The sequence below is a fragment of the Procambarus clarkii genome, chromosome 59 (genome assembly GCF_040958095.1).
Source record: "Procambarus clarkii isolate CNS0578487 chromosome 59, FALCON_Pclarkii_2.0, whole genome shotgun sequence".
In the NCBI taxonomy this organism is placed as follows: Eukaryota; Metazoa; Arthropoda; class Malacostraca; order Decapoda; family Cambaridae; genus Procambarus; species Procambarus clarkii.
Genome location: NC_091208.1, coordinates 24,242,692 through 24,263,257, shown reverse-complemented (window position 1 = coordinate 24,263,257; position 20,566 = coordinate 24,242,692). Strand labels below are relative to the sequence as shown.

The following is a 20,566-nucleotide window of genomic DNA, read 5'->3' as shown; positions in this document are numbered from 1 at the left end:
CATACCCTCAATATTGGCAAGTATTATGCTATGAGAATGTTAGTCACCTTCAGCTAGAGTGTGTTAGTAATCTGAACGTTAACAAGCTTCTATTTCTAAAGCATAAGAAAAGAAAACCAATATAATGACAAATACAACAGGCAAAAATATATCCAGGGAATCTGTCATACCTATCGTTGCCTTCAGATTCCTTTGATTGTCGGCTTGAACATGAAAAAAAGCATGAGGTTACTATACAAAAATTGTCTACATATGCCTAGAGAAGCACTAATTAATGCTTATAATCTTGTCTGACACAAAGATAATGTGTCACATTACATACTTGAAGAGTATCCATATTATTTAATTAAGTAGCTGTTAATATTTATCATATGTGCAACTTTATTAAAGAAATCAATCACATACTGAGTGTTTATTAATTTAGTAGAAAAACATAAATGACACTATTCTTAGAATAACTACAAAAGCTGCCAAGAAAAGAAAATTGCTATTTACAAAATTAATTTTGCATTGGTTACCTGTTGTCGAAGTCATGATGTGGTGCACCATAATTGTCATGAGGTGGAGGAGGACCCGTCATTCCTGGTGGAGGTAGACGCATGTCTTGGTCGTTTCCTTGAGGAGGCGGGCCTCTTGGTGCTCCACTCAACTGCCGCATGTCAAAGTCACCTCCTGAATTCATACATGCATTATATAAAACCAGCGTTGAATGTAATGAAACACCAATTTCTGGGTGAGACTCGGAGGCTCCCCAGAGCTATCCAGGCTGATATGGATATACAGTATTAGACTTTGACATCAGTCAATGTGCATGGAGTTCTAGGCCTACTGGGGTCCACGAGCCAGAACCTGGCCCTCTCAGCGAGGCATGAGGAGCAATGGCCTATAGAGACCCCATTGTGGTTGGAAGCATTCTATGTCTGCCATCGACCAGATCAGCCACCCAGAAAGGTTAGCATCCCAAACAAAACAAACAAAGCGACACAGGCCTGACTACGCCCTGGAACATTCACGAGGTAACAAGCAGCAAGTATAGCCTGAAAAATCCAGAGCCAAGCACACAACCTCTGCCTCTAGCATCAGCTTGAAAACTGGGGATGGATAGCCAGCATGGAGGGTCTGGGGCTCCTCCTTCCCCCTCCCAGGGAGAGGGGAGCTGTGCAGACAGCGGCGAGGCGACGTGTGATGTCATGATTGTTTGCTTGTTTCTTTTAGGGGAGTTCTATCCACTTGTTCATCTTGTAGTAGCAATAATTTCACCAGAATAGGGGTTTGTTTTGGGATGCTTACCTTTCTGGGTGCCTGACCCGGTCGATGGTAGACATAGAATGCTTCCAACCACACGGGGGTTTCTATAGGCCATTGCTCCCCTTGCCTCTTCTGAGGGGGCCAGGTTCTGGCTCATGGTCCCCGGTAGGCCCATAGAACTCCATATACATGGCTGATGTCAAAGTCTGACATTAGCATATCAGCCTAGTGAGCTCCGGGAAGCTGAAGGGGCTTCCCCCAGAAAATATTTTTCTTAGGGGAATTTTATTTTTTTGGTTTTTAGATTTTCCTCCTTTATTTATTATTTGAATTTGTTGTAACCTATATATCCTGGAGAATGCATACTCCTACCTAACTATGTGAAGACAGAATTAAATTGGTCAACAATAAATCAATCACAACTCTCGGAACTTTCAGAACCATATTAGTTTTTTTTTTTTACTTATACAGAGCACCACTTGGTTTCCGAACTTTAGTTATCTGAAACTTCCAGTTTCCCGATTGGGGTTGGGGAGTCATGCTACCCGAACAAAGTTCAGGTAGGAAGGGGTCTGCCAAGCGTCACGCTGGCCTGTGGTGGTGGGTGGGAGATGGTCCAGTTTGCCCACTGTGACTTCACAGATTCACGGCCTATTATTCCTATTATTTTGAATTGTCATAAGGCTGGAATGTTCATTCTGAGCTTTTGTTTTACTTATCTGCACAATCAAAAAACATCTGTGCACCATGTCGGCTCCAAATGCACGCATTGTGTCAGTGATGGCTGACTGGTGGGTGGATGGATGGGGTAGCTTAAGTGGGAGGCAGTATGAGCGAGAGGGGGAGAATCAGTGAGAGAGGGGGAGAATTAGTCAGAGAGGGAGGGAAGGGGGAGGTAAGGAGAGATGCTAGGAGGTAGGCAGGAAGGGAGGGAAGTAGCAGGCATACCTGCTTGATACCTGCTTGATGGGGTTCTGGGAGTTCTTCTACTCCCCAAGCCTGGCCCGAGGCTAGGCTCGACTTGTGAGAGTTTGGTCCACCAGGCTGTTGCTTGGAGCGGCCCACAGGACCACATACCCACCACAGCCCGGCTGATCCAAAACTTCTCTTAGAAAACAGTCCAGTTTTCTCTTGAAGATGTCCACGGTTGTTCCGGCAATATTTCTTATAGTCGCTGGGAGGACGTTGAACAACCGCGGACCTCTGATGTTTATACAGTGCTCTCTGATTGTGCCTATGGCACCTCTGCTCTTCACTGGTTCAATCTTGCATTTTCTTCCACATCGTTCACTCCAATACGTTGTTATTTTACTGTGTAGATTTGGGACCTGACCCTCCAGTATTTTTCATGTGTATATTATTTGGTATCTCTCTCGTCTCCTTTCTAGAGAGTACATTTAGAGCTTTGAGACGATCTCAATAATTTAGGTGTTTTATCTCGCCTATGCGTGCCGTTTATGTTCTCTGTATTCTCTCTATTTCAGCAATCTCTCCTGCTCTCAAGGGGAAAGTGAGTACTGAGCAGTACTCAAGACGGGACAACACAAGTGACTTGAAGAGTACAACCATTGTGATGGGATCCCTGGATTTGAAAGTTCTCGTAATCCATCCGATCATTTTCCTGGCTGACGCGATATTTGCTTGGTTATGCTCCCTAAACGATAGATCGTCAGTCATCATTATTCCCAAATCCTTGACATGCTGTTTTTCAACTATGGGAAGATTCGATTGTGTTTTGTACCCTGTATTATGTTTCAGATCCTCATTTTTGCCGTACCTGAGTACCTGAAATTTATCACTGTTAAACATCATGTTATTTTCTGCTGCCCAATCGAAAACTTTGTTGACATCTGCTTGTAGTTTTTCAATGTCTTCAGCAAAGGTAATTTTCATGCTGATTTTTGTGTCATCTGCAAAGGACGACACGAAGCTGTGACGTGTATTTTTGTCTATATCAGATATGAGAATAAGGAACAGTAGCGATGCAAGGACTGTACCATGAAGTACAGAGCTTTTAACATCGCTTGGACTCGATTTTATCTGATTGACTGTTACTCTTTGTGTTCTGTTCAACAGGAAATTGAGTATCCAGCATCCTACTTTTCCAGTTATTCCCATTGACCTTATTTTGTGAGCTATCACCCCATGGTCACATTTGTCGAACACCTTTGCAAAGTCTGTGTATACAACATCTGCATTTTGCTTTTCTTCTAGGGCTTCTGTGATTTTGTCATAGTGGTTGAGTAACTGTGACAGACAGGATCTTCCTGCTCTAAATCCATGTTGTCCTGGATTGTGCAATTCATTGTTTTCCATAAAACTAGAAATTTGATTCCTAATCACTCTTTCAAACACTTTTATTATGTGTGATGTTAGTGCAACTGGCCTATAATTTTTTGCCAAGGTTTTACTCCCCCCCTTGTGCAAAGGAGCTATATCTGCAGATTTAAGTGCTGCTGGTATCTCCCCTGTATCCAGGCTCTTTCTCCATATTACACTGAGTGCTCTCGCTACTGGTACTTTACATTTCTTTATGAATATTGAATTCCATGAGTCAGGCCCAGGAGCTGAGTGCATAGGCATATTGTCAATTTCTCTTGCAAAGTCTTCCGAGTTTGTGGTAATATCCATTATATTATCTGCAGCTTGAATGTCATTCATAAAGAAGCTGTCTGGGTCATCAACTTTCATGTTGTTTATTGGTATGCTAAACATAGCCTCATACTGGCTTCTTAGAATTTCACTAATCTCTTTGTTGTCCTCTGTGTACGTACCTTCATTTGTAATTAATGGTCCAATACTGGTTGAGGTTTTGGATTTTGATTTTGCGTATGTGAAAAATATTTCGGATTTTTCCTTATCTCTTGTATAGCTCTCTGTTCCAATTCCATTTCCTCAGACTCATATGATCACTTCAACATTTTTCTATTTCTTCGATCTCCCTGCTTAGGCTTATTTTCCTTGCTTGTGATAGTTGTGTCTGCCGAAGCATTTCCGTTATTTTTTTCCTTCTCCTGTACAGTCGTCTGCGTTCTCTTTCTAGAGTGGTCCTCTTTCTGCCCCTCCTCACAGGTACGTGCTTCAAGCAGACCTTGTAAGCTTCAGCTGTCAGTTGAGCTATTCCTTGTGTGGGAGTTTTGTCACTTAAGACTGTCTCCCATTGAATGGTTGCAAGGTCTACATTTATTTTTTCCCAGTCAATCCTCTTATTGTTGAAATTGAATTGATTGAATATTCTTTCTTGCTTGTTGGGTCTCTTAGACCTACTACCGTTATTTATGCTAGTTCGCACTTCAATGAGCTTATGGTCTGAGTATGAAGTATCTGAGATTGTTATGTCTCTGATTAGTTCATCATTGTTTGTGAATAACAAGTCTAGTGTGTTTTCGTTCCTAGTTGGTTCTGTAATCTGTTGATTGAGCAAGAATTTGAGGCAGGCAGGCTGGCAGGCTGGCAGGCAGGCTGGCTGGCTGGCAGGCAGGCTGGCTGGTTGGCAGGCAGGCTGGCTGGTTGGTTGGCAGGCAGGCTGGCCAGTTGGCAGGCAGGTAGGCTGGGAAGGAGGCAGGCAGGTAGGCAGGCAGGTAGGCTGGCAGGTAGGCTGGCAGGTAGGCTGGCAAGCAGGCAGGGGAGGGAGGGAGGGGTAGTCACGCAGTTCAACCGCGTGACCTTTAAGAGAGTGTATGGGATGTAGGGGCAGGGGGGGGTGTCAGTGGTGGGAGTGGTGGGGGAGAGACCGGCTCACTCCTGAAGATATGCCTAACACACTCGACCCGTTAGCATGATGGCAGGGAGGGAGGCAGGCTGGTTGGCAAGATGTGCCTGCAGGCTGGCTGGCAGGATGTTCCTGTAGGCTGGCTGGCAGGATGTTCCTGCACTGGCAAGATGTGCCTGCCGGCTGGCTGGCAGGATGTGCCTGCAGGCTGGCTGGCAGGATGTGCCTGCAGGCTGGCTGGAAGGCAGGCTGGCAGGCAGGCTGGCTGGCAGGCTGGCTGGCAGGCTGGCAGGCAGGCTGGCTGGCAGGATGTGCCTGCAGGCTGGCTGGCAGGATGTGCCTGCACTGGCAAGATGTGCCTGCCGGCTGGCTGGCAGGATGTGCCTGCAGGCTGGCTGGCAGGATGTGCCTGCAGGCTGGCTGGCAGGATGTGCCTGCAGGCTGACTGGCAGGATGTGCCTGCAGGCTGGCTGGCAGGATGTGCCTGCAGGCTGGCTGGCAGGATGTGCCTGCAGGCTGGCTGGCAGGATGTGCCTGCAGGCTGGCTGACAGGATGTGCCTGCAGGCTGGCTGGCAGGATGTGCCTGCAGGCTGGCAGGATGTGCCTGCAGGCTGGTTGGCAGGATGTGCCTGCAGGCTGGTTGGCAGGATGTGCCTGCAGGCTGGTTGGCAGGATGTGCCTGCAGGCTGGCTGGCAGGATGTGCCTGCAGGCTGACTGGCAGGATGTGCCTGCAGGCTGGCTGGCAGGATGTGCCTGCAGGCTGGCTGGCAGGATGTGCCTGCAGGCTGGCTGGCAGGATGTGCCTGCAGGCTGGCTGGCAGGATGTGCCTGCAGGCAGGCAGGATGTTCCTGCAGGCTGGCAGGATGTTCCTGCAGGTTGGCAGGCAGGATGTTCCTGCAGGTTGGCAGGATGTGCCTGCAGGCTGGCTGGCAGGATGTACCTTCAGGCTGGCAGGATGTTCCTGCAGGCTGGCAGGCAGGATGTTCCTGTAGGCTGGCAGGCAGGATGTTCCTGCAGGCTGGCAGGCAGGATGTTCCTGCAGGCTGGCAGGCAGGATGTTCCTGCAGGCTGGCAGGCAGGATGTTCCTGCAGGCTGGCAGGCAGGATGTTCCTGCAGGCTGGCAGGCAGGATGTTCCTGCAGGCTGGCAGGAAACATCCAGAGAATATTTGCCAGACGTCTTAATAATCAGTAAGGAACAATTAAGGACTTTTATAAAGTGGATCAGGAGTTCACTTATTGGTGAGTAGAAACAAAATACGGTCGCATTTACGCTATGAACCTGTCGATTTTTTCCCTAGAGTTTTTTCATAAATTTTTCGGAAAAATTTATTTTTTACATTTCTAGTTTATTTTTTCCCTCTATTTCTCGTTTACGAACTTACATGTTAACCGACGGGTCTTGTCCCCAAGGGGTTCGGAAATCAAGTGGTGCTCTGTATAAAGTATACCCTAAATATATCCCCTAAATCATTGCAATTATTATAATTATCCCTATTTTTTTTGGGGGGGGGGGTTACTTCATTTAAACAAATAGTGACCTACAACTTTCACATATTTGAGTACAAATGCCAAACAATGTTTATTAAAACATACAAGTAAATTCTTGAATTAGAACTGCCTTATTCATTGTCGATAACTTACACTTCAATTATATCTGTAATTAGAATTTCAACTTAATTCAATATCCAAAAATCTAGTTTCTGAGCAATTCTCACCATTTTTACATATAGTGTGCACAGCTGTCTGTTCTACAATCCCTATAGAATAGATTTTTCCTAAACTTCAAACGTTTGGAGTTATAAATTTTTGTTGTCTAAATTTGCGCATATTTCAAATGCCATATTGACAAATATTTCAGTACAGCAAACTATACTGAAAACCTAAACTCTAAATATATGAAAGTGAAGATCATATACTTTTCTGAGAGCATAATAACACAACATGAACAGTTGGTGGAATTTTATATTTTTGCAGAGGATTTCAAAATCTGAAGTTTTTAATATTCAATTTTATAATTATTTTTTATTTTTTTTTTGTTTTTCAAGTTACTCTGGTATCATTTAGACAAAGTTGAAGCATATGCCTAGTAGATTATGCACAAAACATTTTAAAGTTTCAGAAAATTTAAAAAACTGAGCTCAATGTCACACATTATATGAGGTTTTACGCAGTTTAAGGGTAAAGCGATAAGGTGATGGAGGCCAAAACCATCAGTAGTTTCAAAGCGTAATATGACAAAGAGTACTGAAGAAGACGGGGCATTCACGAGCATAGCTTTCATCCTATACTACCCTTAGGTAATTACACTTAGGTAATTACTTGAATGTTGACAGATGTAATTTGAATGACAGGTATAAAATGCAAGGAGGCAGGGCATTAAGAGCTAGATCTCACTCCCTTGTAATTACTGATAGGTAAGCACCAACAGAACAGCACATATTGCCCACACAAAATTTTATCCCACACATATTCCTGCCTAATATCCCATTACAATTTCCACTCCCCCCCCCCCCATACAAGCTTCTGCCTTCCTTCCGTTCTGCCTCAATACGTTCACTATGGGGATTCTGAACAAGGAGTTAATAATATTAAAGAGCACCACTTAAATCAATGAATATTTACCTGGGAATGGTGGCCCACGAGTTGGCGGTGGCCCAGGAGGAGGACCCTGAAAGTTGGCAGGACCACCTGTCATTGGTGGAGGATAACGTGTTGGTAGATTTGATGGCGGTGGAGGTCCGCTAGTGGGAACAGGGGGTGGTCCACCATTGATGGTTGGTGGTGCAGTAGTTGGTGGTGGAATTGAAGTAGGTGGAGGCACAGTTCCAGTGGGCATTAAGGGTTCCACCCCTTCTCGCCCTCCATGAAGAATCTGAACAGCTGTCTTCGGATCAATGATCCTCATGACTACCTATATGAATTAATTAATAATTACGTAAGCACTATAGAAAACTAATGTCTCAGCAGTAAATGTCTAAGACAGAGATAAGTTGAATGAAACAAAGCATAATTAGTTTTAACTCTCTGAATGTACAGTAGTGTCTTGTGTTCATTCATCCCCCTTCCATGCCCCCATCCCCATTATAATATCTGCTGATTAATCATGCTATGAAGTGTCAAAACAGGAAAAAGAATGACAAAAGTACAGTATTTTCAATCCAGCCCTTTATGAAAACCAAACGGTACATTTCTCTACTAAAAACCAGTGATGAATGTAATGAAATGCCATTTTCTGGGTAAGCCCCGGAGGCTTCCTGAAGCTATCCGAACTGATAGAGTGTTATATTAGTTTGGGCTCATCAGTCACAGGAGTTCTTCTGCCTACCACGGACCATGAGCCACAACCTGGTCCCCTCAGAGAGGCGCAGGGAGCAATGGCTTATGAGCACTTTATATTTAAATTATGTCATAATTGCCATCGACCGAGGAAGCTCCCGGAAAGGTAGGCGAATCAAAACAGACCACTGTCTGGTTACACTATGCAATCTACATCCTAAAAGATCAAAATATCTTCCCCACAAAAAAAGACAAACAAGCAATACTTCATGCAACTAGCACTCCTGCTTGTTAGGACTAACTGAAGGGGGAGCCGGGAGCCCACCACCCCTGTTGTGGGCTGGGGTAGTGGGCTGCCGCCCCCAGTTGGCGTGTCCACCATCACAGAACCAGTGGCTCGCAGGCAGCAGCATAAAGTCGCCACCAAACACAACACGTGAGTGATGCATCCCCAACCTAACCAACCAAGCATCCACAAACAACGATACCCTCAGGAAGCCCGCTGTCCCAAGAGTCGCCAGAAAAGGAAAAGTCAGCAAAGACGAGGCTTCCCTAAAGCAATCGGAAACAGAAGGGGCCACGACAAACCAAGGAGAAGAAAGAAAAGAAAGAACTCGGTCCAAAGACCAAGAAGGCTCAGGTGACACAAGAGCAGACTATAGGTGAAAAAAGCACACGAGAGAGCTTGCGAAATGGATCGGAAGAGACAACCACCCCAGATGACAGCTGCAGTGGCTCTGCCAACATCGCACGATAAGAAGCGACAGTATGAGGCATGAGATGCCGATCCAGAAAAAGTCAAGAAAAAAACAGTTAAAACCTGGTTGATACCTGGTTGATAGGGTTCTGGGAGTTCTTCTACTCCCCAAGCCCGGCCCGAGGCCAGGCTTGACTTGTAAGAGTTTGGTCCACCAGGCTGTTGCTTGGAGCGGCCCGCAGGCCCACATACCCACCACAGCCCGGTTGGTCCGGCACTCCTTGGAGGAATAAATCTAGTTTCCCCTTGAAAATGTCCACGCTTGTTCCGGCAATATTTCTTATGCTTACTGGGAGGACGTTGAACAACCGCGGACCTCTGATGTTTATACAGTGTTCTCTGATTGTTCCTATGGCACCTCTGCTCTTCACTGGTTCTATTCTACATTTTCTTCCATATCGTTCACTCCAGTACGTTGTTATTTTACTGTGTAGATTTGGTACTTGGCCCCCTGAAGGAGGCGGATCCACCCAACGCCACCGCAGACCGTCGGAGACGACCCGATAGGCTCACAAATCGTGGGACTAGGCGTGAGCGAACAGAGCAAGCGTCCGCCCAATCGCCCTGTCAATGGGATGAACCGCGAAAGGGCCAGCGCCCCTTATGAGAACCCAAGCCCCGTACAGAGCGAACACTGCACTGACCAGACGAAGGCTGTTCCGAAAGAGGCACCGGCCCGGAAACTTGCACCAGTGGCCTACCCCGACGAGTGGAACCCCGAGCCCTGGCATGATCCCTCTGGGAAGGCCCCCAAAGGGGACCCTGGAAAACCAACAATTCAGACATGGGGCGACAACTAGCCGAAGCTGCTTGCAAATACTGCACCACAGCAGAATCCGCAAACAGCAAGGGGCAAAAGGGGGACGACAACCTAAGAGCCAGGGCCCAGGCAGATTCCAGGGAGGAAGCAAGCACCGCCTGCCGACATGCAAGCCGGGAGGCATAAAACAGCGACACCACAGAATCTGCACAAACAGCTTCAACAAGGCAGACACCGAGCGAGCCACCGAGCCCAAGGCACCGGACCCAGAAACGTCCCCAAGCGCCTCCACATCCTCCCCATGCCAGTCTGAAGACATCTTAAGAAGGGAAAAAAAAGCTCAAAGCCGAAGCCAAGAGGCCACGAGTGCGCCAAGTCCTCAGAAACCTGCACAGCCAAAAGGGAAGTGACCTGCACATGGAGCTGCACAATGCCTACATCCAGAGGAAGGGCAGGAGCAAACAAGCACTCACTGAGGTGCTCAAATTCGTCCCCCAGGAAAACCTGGATAAAGACGGATCCATGATTGAGGCATAATCCGGGTCACACAAGAGGTAACCTGCAAAGGCCGCACGCAATGCACGAGGTTGGATGCGGGAAGCCGAAAACCTCTGGAAAGATGGGACCAAAGCACCCGAAGGGACACGGAACCTGAGAACCACATAAAGAATATTGTGCGAGGAGCCTATGCCACGCTTTCTAACTTCAGAATTGCTTTTAAATACATGGATGGCGATATACTAAAGAAATTGTTCACGACTTTTGTTAGGCCAAAGCTAGAATATGCAGCGGTTGTGTGGTGCCCATATCTTAAGAAGCACATCAACAAACTGGAAAAGGTGCAAAGACATGCTACTAAGTGTCTCCCAGAACTGAAGGGCCAGAGCTATGAGGAGAGGTTAGAGGCATCAAATATGCCAAAACTAGAAGACAGAAGAAAAAGAGGTGATATGATCACTACATACAAAATAGTAACAGGAATTGATAAAATCGATAGGGAAGATTTCCTGAGACCTGGAACTTTAAGAACAAGAGGTCATAGATTTAAACTAGCTAAACACAGATGCCAAAGAAATATAAGAAAATTCACTTTCGCAAACAGAGTGGTAGACGGTTGGAACAAGTTAGGTGAGAAGGTGGTGGAGGCCAAGACCGTCAGTAGTTTCAAAGCGTTATATGACAAAGAGTGCTGGGAAGACGGGACACCACGAGTGTAGCTCTCATCCTGTAACTACACTTAGGTAATTACACTTAGGTAATTACCGAACCCCGGGGAGGGGCAAACACCAAATCCAAATCATACAAAGAAGGAGGAAAGGAAAATCCGTCTCCTTGTAACAGTAAGCCCCGTTCTAAGGGCTGAAAACCCAGGCAGGGTCCAACAGGGCCCAAGGGTCCCCAAGTCAGCCTCTCCCCAGTCCCTGGATCCTTCACATCCAGACCCAGGGCCGAGTCATCTCCCAAAGCACCGGCACAGCCATAAAAGTCGGACGGAAGGGGGCCCACAGGTCAGACCCAGAGGCTTCAGAAGGGAGAGCAGACTCGAATGCCTCCTACGCCACACCGAAAGGGGAATCCCCCAAAACTGTCCAAGTCTCAAAACCGTCTAAACCCTGCTCCGATTCGGAAACCCTCAGACGTTTCGGAGCCAGAAGCAAGGGAGGGGGGGGGGTGAAGAGGACCAGACCGAACCATGGTAGGGGAAGGACAAGGGGGCGCAGATGAAACCAAGGCTGAAGCGACCATCACCCCCCAAAGTCCGGGTCCCTATAAGCAAAACGGGGCAGCCTCGGGGCATTCGACGAAGCAACCAACCTAAACCTATCATGCATGCTTGCGTAGCCTGTACCCAAATAAAGTCATCACTAGACTGAATAAACTGAGTCACCAGCAAGCAACAAAACTCGCAGGACTCCGGGTTGAAGTTATCGCCGACCCAAAAGGCAAGGCAGCGTGATGGAGTCAAAAACAGTGAGAGTCACCCTGAGGCAAAGGGACAGAGCAATCCTCGAACTCGCAAAAAGCGAGGGGGGGACTCAGGGAAAACATCCATTGGACACACGCGTCTTCTTCGGGATTTCCAGGGTCCTGAGACGGAACTCACGCTCAGGGAAGCCCAGGCAGGGTACTGCTAACCGGCGCCCAATCTACCAAACGACACACGAAGAGCTGAACCCCCGGGACGTGTACACTCACGGGGACCTAGCAGGGGAAACCACCTGAATAGACTGTAGTACCCAGACACCGCACTCAGGGGCAACTAAGGCTGGCTCCCCCACCAGGCAGAAATTTATGCGTAGAATTGATGCCTGGTTGATACCTGGTTGATGGGGTTCTGGGAGTTCTACTCCCCAAGCCCGGCCCGAGGCCAGGCTCGACTTGTGAGAGTCTGGTCCACCAGGCTGTTGCTTGGAGCGCCCGCAGGGCCACGTACCCACCACAGCCCGGCTGATCCGGAACTTCTCTTAGAAAACCGTCCAGTTTCCTCTTGAAGATGTCCACGGTTGTTCCGGCAATATTTCTTATAGTCGCTGGGAGGACGTTGAACAACCGCGGACCTCTGATGTTTATACAGTGAGAAGCCTGCCTGATGGCGACCTGTGTGATTCCAGCACTGCCCTCCTTTCTTTTCTTGGCTCCCTCCCCCCTGATCGGGTTTGGATTAGTGGGTTCCTCCATAAATTCGAGGTGTACATTCTCCATCCCACTCAGTGCTTTCATTGTAAGGGTTTTCACCATACCTCCCATGGCTGCACCAATGACATCTGTTGTGGCAAATGCTCTGATTTCCATTTCACTCGTGACTGTGAGTCCGACAAGCTCTGTTGCCCCAACTGTGTTGGTGATCATGCCATCACTTTCAAGCAGTGTCCTTCCTACGTTGCTGCACTCATCACGGCTCTTCCTGTCGTCATTCCGCCCTCCAGTCATGCTTTGCCTCATCCTGCCCCGGTTCCTTGTCATCCACCGCTTCCCCCTCCGCCGCCGCCTTTGCCTGTGCCTGACCCGTTTGTCACTGACATCTGAGGCTTCTTCTCTCCCACCTGCAATTCAACTGATTCCCGATCTAGTTGACACTATTGTTGCTCGCATTGTGGATGCACTCGAGACGGTGCTGGTCTCTGCACATCTCTGCCCCCGGTACTAAGCGGAAGCAGTCCTCTGTCGTCCCGATTTCCAAGCTCCCTGCCCTGGAAACACAAACCAAAACGGTCTCTAATTTCCGCTTGTTACAACTTGTTACAAAGTTGTTACACCTTGGCTTAACGTGTTTATGACGTATTAGAACGTTGTTACAACTTGCTATATTGGTTGTTATAACTGGTTAGGAGGTGTTAAAACTTGTTCGAACGTTGTACCAACGTCGTAGTTTCGGTGTGTGTTTGGCGGGTGCCACCTTGCCTGATGGGCCTCTTACATCGCGTTCTCCCACGACTTGTCCTCATGCCATTCCTACATTTTCCTCTCATTATCCTGTTTCTGCTGAGTCCGATGCGTTAGCGTCCCAGTCGTGAGGTTTCGGATGCCATCTACGTACCTTGCCCTGTCCTAACCTTGCCTGTCCCGTCTTCACTTCCACTACCCTTCTACATATTCGCACATGTCTCCTTCACATCCTTTGCCCTCGCCCTTCGTCTCTTGCCTCTGTCCCTCGCTTTCTTTACTGAGACAACGTTTTGCGTTCACCTTCTGTTTTCTTTATTTCCATCCTACGTTCCTTTCCTCTTGTTTATTTTGCCTTTATCCTTGTCTGCCTTGATGGCATCGTTATCTTCTTTACTCGGGCACGTCATGCCCGTTGATGTTTTGTGCATTGTCATATACGCATCTTTCTACATTACCACTCGTGCAGTCATCAGGAGGATTTACCTTCATGCAAACTGCACGTATTGCGAAGAAGAAGAACCCTGAAACGCAAGGATAGTACTTACGGAGCACCTAGGAAAGGAGACCCTAAGTTACCTTGAACACTAAGACACCAGGCCACCACACCATACACACAGCTAGAACAGCTACACAGGGCAAAAATCCAGAACAGGAATTAGAGACCTGAGGTGACCATCCAACCACTCCTGTTCAAGAACTGGAGTGGTGGGCTGCTGGCCCACTGGTCAGACCCAGAAGCACTGGCTGGAGGAAAAGGCTCGAATGCCACCGTCGTCACACTGGAAGGGGCATCCTCCGAAACTGCCTGAGTCTCACCACCAACTAAACCAAGCCCTGACTCCGAAACCCTCAGATGCCTTAGTGCCAGAAGCAGGGGGAGGAGGATCAGGACAAACAACAGCAGAAGGACAAGGGGGCACAGACGAAACCAAAGTCGAGGCGACTATAACCTCCAAGTCCCTATAACCAAAACGGGGCACTCCTGAGGCATCCGGGTGAACAACCAACCTAGAGCACTGCAGCAACCTAAAACGCGCATGCAACGCCAAAGCTGCCTGTACCCGAATATCAATCAATAACAGTGGATTGGGTAAACTGGAGTATAAGCAAGCAACACCACTCGCAGGATTCCGGGTTGAAGGTGTTACCGACCCAACAGGCAGCACGACGGAGGCACATCCCGTGATTGTCACCCCCTAGACAAGGGAACAGAGAAACCTTCAAACTCATACGAAGTGAGATGGGACCCAGGGGATGCATCCATTGGACCACTGAGCCCCAGCAGGGGTTTCCAGGGCCCTTAGATGTTCTGCTAAGGGAAGCCCAGGCAAGGTGCTGCTAACCGGTGCCCCAAACTACCAGACGAGCTGCTGAAAGCTGAACCCCCCAGGACGTGTACACTCGTGGGGACTTACTGGAGGATCACCAATATATATATAAGAGGTACCAACACCAAGGGGCAGACCCCACACCAGGCAGGAAAAACAAAAAGAAAAACCCCACAAGAGCACAAAGACCCAGGCGGAACAGAGCCGGCCACTGTATTATGGTGAAGAAAAGCTGCACAGTACCTTGTGCCCCTACCAGTGATGAAAACTACCTACCCAGAGACAAACAGTGGTGCATGAAACACCCCAGCTGACCCCAAGGGCAGGCAATCACTGAGCAGCAAAAGACTCCATGGAGGTAGACCCCAAGTGACTTGTGGAAGAGAACCCCAAGCCACAAGGGCAGTACTTACAGGGCACCTAGGGAAGATAACCCTAGGTGCATGCAGCCCAAGTACAGTACTTGGGAAATTACTCCTGGAACATGATGTTGTGACGTCATGTCACAACGCCGAATGTCTTGCAAAACCACAAGGAGGCAACGGCATTAACAGTCCACGTTGTTGTAATGTGAAGGAATCGGGACAGACTGTCTGTGAGGACATTCGACATGCCTTGGACATGAAAGGCATAGAAAACCAAACTTGACAACCCAGCAGAAGAGATACACATGTCATCCAGCTGCAAAGAGGCAGGGACCGACACAAACTTCCCACTCTGTTGAGACAATGAAACACGGGGAACTGGCTCGAATGGACCCAGATCACAGCCCCAAGGAATCCAAACTCTCTGCAGTGCATGCTACATGGCTGCAAGCTCCCGAACCATATTGTGTGCCTGACACAGGAGTGGAGACCAATGACCCTAGTCAGCCTGGGAGCCAAGGCACAACCAGAAAGACACATTCTATTACATTTGATGCTGAGTTTTTGCATTATATATTATGAGTTCCTTGACTGTGTCTTGTCATTCTAACACTTAAATGCCCTTAAATATTTAGATCCCGGAATGCAGCACCACACTGTATGTATGTCCTCCCACAAACATTTAACCAGCCGAGAATACTTCTCAAAATTAAGATCCTACATGACTCGTATTTTGACTAAATGCGTATATTACAAACAGAAGTACTGCACAGTATAGTATGCCTACTGTGTTCATAATGCCAACAATGCTTGTGTTGCACACAAGAACCAGGAACAACACCTCATTAGCTTCAGAGATGCTAAACTCTTCACCAGAGAACATAACATTAGGAGACAGCATATAGATTCTAGAGCCATCAAGCACAACAACACCAGTGAATAGAATGAAATAAAATTTAACATTGGTGGCCCACTTGCTGAATTATGTTTCAGAAATAGAAATTTGCATCACATAATTTTTCATGTCTCTCACCTTCACTTCATGGATCTCACTCTAACCCATTTTCCCCTCTTATTAGTACTTGCCCTGTGTTTCTCTTTTATATTTTATAATGCCCTTAGCAGTTTGTGTTCTCTACAGCCATTCAGATTATAACTTCAATGCAGATATTTAAATTTTGTTATGTTTAACTCTGAGCATATAATGTCTTAACATTACAGTTTATTACCTGAGCTTGGAGGAGAGCATATGCAAGCTGAGGATTGTTCATAAGCATGGTACGAGCTTCAGTAGGGTTATTACGAACGCACAGCTTCATTTGACGCATCAACTCATACATTTGTTCAGGAGGGAGAGATGCTACTGCATTACTGATTGCCTCTGGTGCTTTGCTGGGCTCAACTTCAGAACCATACGGAGATTCCACAACTGGACCCATCATTAAACCTGAAAACAAGTCATAATTAAATTTAACTAGGTATAGCACAATTGCATGCAAATAATCAAGACAGGCATACTGAGGCAAGCATGTCTTAGAATACAAACTGGGTGGAATAATGAGCACAGTACATATATTGATTAATGGCTAATGCAATAAACCAGTGATGAATGTAATGAAACGGCATTTTCTCGGAGACCCGGAGACTCCCCGGAGGTATCCAGGCTGATATGAATGTGTTAGATCCTGGCATCAGTCATGTGAATGGAGTCCTTAGGCCTACTAGGGACAACAAGCCAGAACCTGGCCCCCTCAGAGAGGCATGAGGAACAATGGCCTATAAAAAAAACAACAAGTGGTTGGAGGCATTTCATGTCTGCCATTGCCCGGGTCAGGTACCCAGAGAGGTAAGTATCCCAAAACAAACCCTATCTGGTTAAAAAAAAAAATTGCTACTGAAAGCCAAACTGTTGGACAGAATTCCCCAAACGAAAAACAAGCAATCGAGCATGACATCACAACCGTCACCTCGCTGCCATCTATACAGCTCCCCCCCACCCCAGGAGGGGGAAGGGAAAGCCCCAGAGCCCCCCCCCCCCCCCCCGTGCCGGCAATCTACCCTTCAGTTCTGAAGCTGGATGTCAAAACTCGCGAAAAACCACCAACAAGAGGGAGGGAGGGTTGCCAGGGAGCCTCCGGGTCTCACCCAAAAAATGGCGTTTCATTACGTACAACGCTGGTTCGGCTCCCAAGAGCTGCTTACCCAAAGATAAAACAAGGATGGACTTACCCGGGAGGAGATCGCCACTCACTCCTCAACTCGAAATCGTGAAAACTGGTTGCAAACACCGACCCATGCGACACATGCCCAAACTAGGGCCAGGAAAATTGACCAGGTAGCGAATAGTCAGGACCCTGTTCGACCTCCTAAAACCCCCGTGGCCAAATGTCAGCCTAAGACATGTTACCAAAGACAGCAGCCAATGCAGCAAACTTATGAACATCATGAACATGAGGAGAGACCACAGACTGGCTGGACTGAATAACCCTACGGCCAATCTGGGAGACCCGAACCTTGGAACAGGGAAGAAGGGAAACTGGGTCAACGCAAAGCGCGTCCCCGGCCACCAAGGACGTGGCGCGCAGATAACAGTGAAGAGCCACAACCGGACACAACACATGATGCACCCCCTGGTTGAACCAACCAAACATCAACAACCCAAGGACCCCTCCGGAAAGCAACAGTCTCATTCTTCACCAGAAAAGAAGGAAATGGCTGCAAATGAACACACTTACCACAGGGACCAAAGGAGCAGAAACCTCTTCTCTGCATCATGAGAAGAGCATGAAGCTCCCTAACCCGACCCCCTGAGGCCAATGCGAAAAAAAAAAGCCTTTGCAAAACAATCTTGAACCAAAAGGGGGCCCCAACAAACTGAGAAGAGAGAAAAGAGAGCACCCGGTCCAACAACCAGAACAGCCCAGACGTTGCATGAGCAGGCCAGAGGTGAAACAACACACGAGACAGCTTGTGGAACAGAGCAGAAGTAACATCCACCCTAAATGCAAGCTGAAGCAGCTTTCAGCACCGCATGATACAAGGCGACAGTATTTGGCAAAGATTATGGTCCTGAAACAACCACGAAAGGAAAGACAAGAACACCCAATCCGAAATAGAAGAGAACCTACAGAGGGACAAGAAATAATGAAAGGACTGCCAGGAAGCTTCATACTGGCACAGAGACGAAGCACGAAGATGGGTCACCATCAACGAAGCCTCCTGCTCACAATACAAGTGGTGATAGACCCGCATCAGAAAGACCAGATGCGAAGACTTGAGGAGAAAGTCGAACCAGCCACGTAACGGACTGGTCCGATCTTCTGAAAGAGGCAGAGCCGCAGGAAGACCCCCGGGTTCGGACACCAAGCAAGCAGCACCTGAAACCATGGCTGGGCTGGCCACCAAGGGGCCAACAGGACTACTCTCCATTGGTAAGTCTCCAAGCGAGTTAGGACCTGGAGCAACAGCGAATCTGGGGGAAAGAGGTATAGGTAACCCCACCCCGACCAGTTGTCCTGAAGGCATCGACCACGATGACCTCGCAGTAAGGTAAGGGCGCCACATATATCGAGAGGAGCAGCGACCATGCCGACACGAAGAGGTCTACCTGCAGAAGCCCGTACATCCGGCATAGTCAACTGAACGAGTCGGCATCGACCGTCCATTCCGTGGACAGAGAAATGAACCAAGACAGGCCATCCGCCAGAACATTAGATACCCCATGAACGTGAACGGGCCAGGAGAGTCAAACCCCGAGAACTCAGCAGATGAGTCACCCAAAGTGACCAGCCCCAAAGAGCCAAGGATCACATTGAACCCCCACGGTTCTGGCAATAAACCACCAGGGAGCAGTCCGAATGGAGTCGGATCATTGATTCGCGAGTGACCCAAACTCTCCGAAGAAACATTCACACAGCCGCGAACTCCCGTACAGTGCTGTGTGACCGACGGAAGGATGGACCCCACCTCCCCTGGGCAGCCTGGTGAGCACTGGTCACAAAGCCCCAGCTAAGAGACGACTCATCCATGAACACATTGAGTGAGGGCTCGCGTAGGCGCCAAAGAACGGAACCCCAAAAAACCAGAAGAGGAAGCAGGTGACACACAGCAGCCGACGTAAGGCACCCGGAGGACGAACCCAGCGATCGCAAGAGAGGCGGAAGGGACATCCCTGAAGGAACCAGAACATTCAACGAAGCCAAACCTGGACCGGCAGGTAGACCAACACTGCAAAGTTTAGACTCCTGCACAAACCCTCGAGCAATCGCCTCGTGACCCAGGAGCCATCCAGAAACAGCTGGAGGTGGGATAGCAGCTGCAGCAGAGCCTCTGGAGAAAGCGACAAGGAAGTGAGAGTGAGTCCCACACAAGACCTAGCCAGGTCTGAACCTGAGAGGGAACCAGACGGGACTTCCTCTAGTTCACCAAGATCCCAAACCCGGCAAGCTGGGAAAGAACCAAATCCCTTGCGAGCAGCCATGCGGACTGGCTGGGAGCCCACACCATCCAGTCATCGAGGTAGGCCAGAACTCAAACCCCTAAGAGACGCAGATGTGCCACCACAACCTTGGTATGCAGTGTGAAAATGCGAGGTGCCAGATTTAACCCGAATGGAAGGCAACAAAAGCGGTAAGCCTGATGCCCCACTACAAAACCGAGCCAGTCCCTGATTCCCAGATGAATCGGGATGTGCTAATATGCGACCTGTAGGGCCAGGCACACCATCCAAGCACCCAGCTCCAAGAGAAGACGGATGGAGGGGCAAAAGACACAGGGGGTTCAGACAGGACAAGTGGAAACAGGCGGGAAGTTCACCTGAGGGATGAGGATGTTTAACCACGCCCAAGCGAACTCAATCCAAGATGATCTGACAAGAGAGCAGGAGAAGAGGCCTGCCCCGACAGTCCTGAACCCCCTGAAAGAGGAGAGGGCACCAAAAGCCACCACAGGCATTTGGTGCCATCAACCAGGTCAGGCATCCAGAAAGGTAAGCATCCCAAAACAAACCCCTATTCTGGTGAAAGTATTGCTACCACAAGCCGAACAAGTGGATAGAACTCCCCTAAAAGAAACAAGCAAACGATCATGACGTCACACGTTGCCGCACACCTATCTGCGCAGCTCCCCCCTCCCCGGGAGGGGGGAGGGGGAGCCCCAGACCCCTCATGCCGGCTATCCACCTGTCAGTTCTGAGGCTGGATGTCAAAACACACGAAAAACCGCCGAACAGAGGGAGGGAGGGATGCCAGGGGAGCCTTCGGGTCTCACCCAGAAAATGGTGTTTCATTACATTCAACGCTGGATTCTGGGGAGAGCCCCTTCAACTCCCCGGAGCTAACTATCCAAAGAGGAATGTTAAGGGACCTACCCGAGAGGCGGTCGTTACTCACTCCTCAACTTGAAATCAAGACAACCGGCTGCAACCGCCGACCCAAGACGACACAGGCCCGACGAGGCCCAGGAACATACACGAGGAAACGAGCAGCAAGGACCCTGATTGACCTCCAAAAGCTGCGTGCCTGAATGTCAGCCCAGGACATGTCTCCAAGACGGCAGCAAGAACAGTGAACGTCATGGGCACGGGAATAGACCGCAGGCCAGCTAGCCTTAAGAAATCTGTGGAGAACACAGGAGACCCGCACCTGCGAACAGGGAAAAAGGGATACCAGATCAACCCAAAGTGCGTCCCCGGACACAGAAGCCGTAGTGCGCACATAACGGCGAAAAA

General features: G+C 48.6%; 1 protein-coding gene across 2 annotated transcripts in view; it reads right to left on the bottom strand.

Moving 5' to 3' along the window:
* CstF64 (cleavage stimulation factor subunit 2 CstF64) overlaps window positions 1–20,566 on the bottom strand; it is a 119,812-nt gene that overhangs the window by 63,227 nt on the left and 36,019 nt on the right. The window contains exons 4-7 of one of the 2 annotated variants that reach the window (XM_045758672.2): window positions 16,068–16,285; window positions 7,588–7,876; window positions 519–672; window positions 171–203 (exon numbers count right to left, since the gene is read on the bottom strand). In XM_045758672.2, the coding sequence (XP_045614628.1) occupies window positions 171–203; window positions 519–672; window positions 7,588–7,876; window positions 16,068–16,285 (694 nt within the window). The remainder of the gene's footprint in view (window positions 1–170; window positions 204–518; window positions 673–7,587; window positions 7,877–16,067; window positions 16,286–20,566) is intronic. The other variant, XM_045758673.2, reaches the window with a different exon arrangement.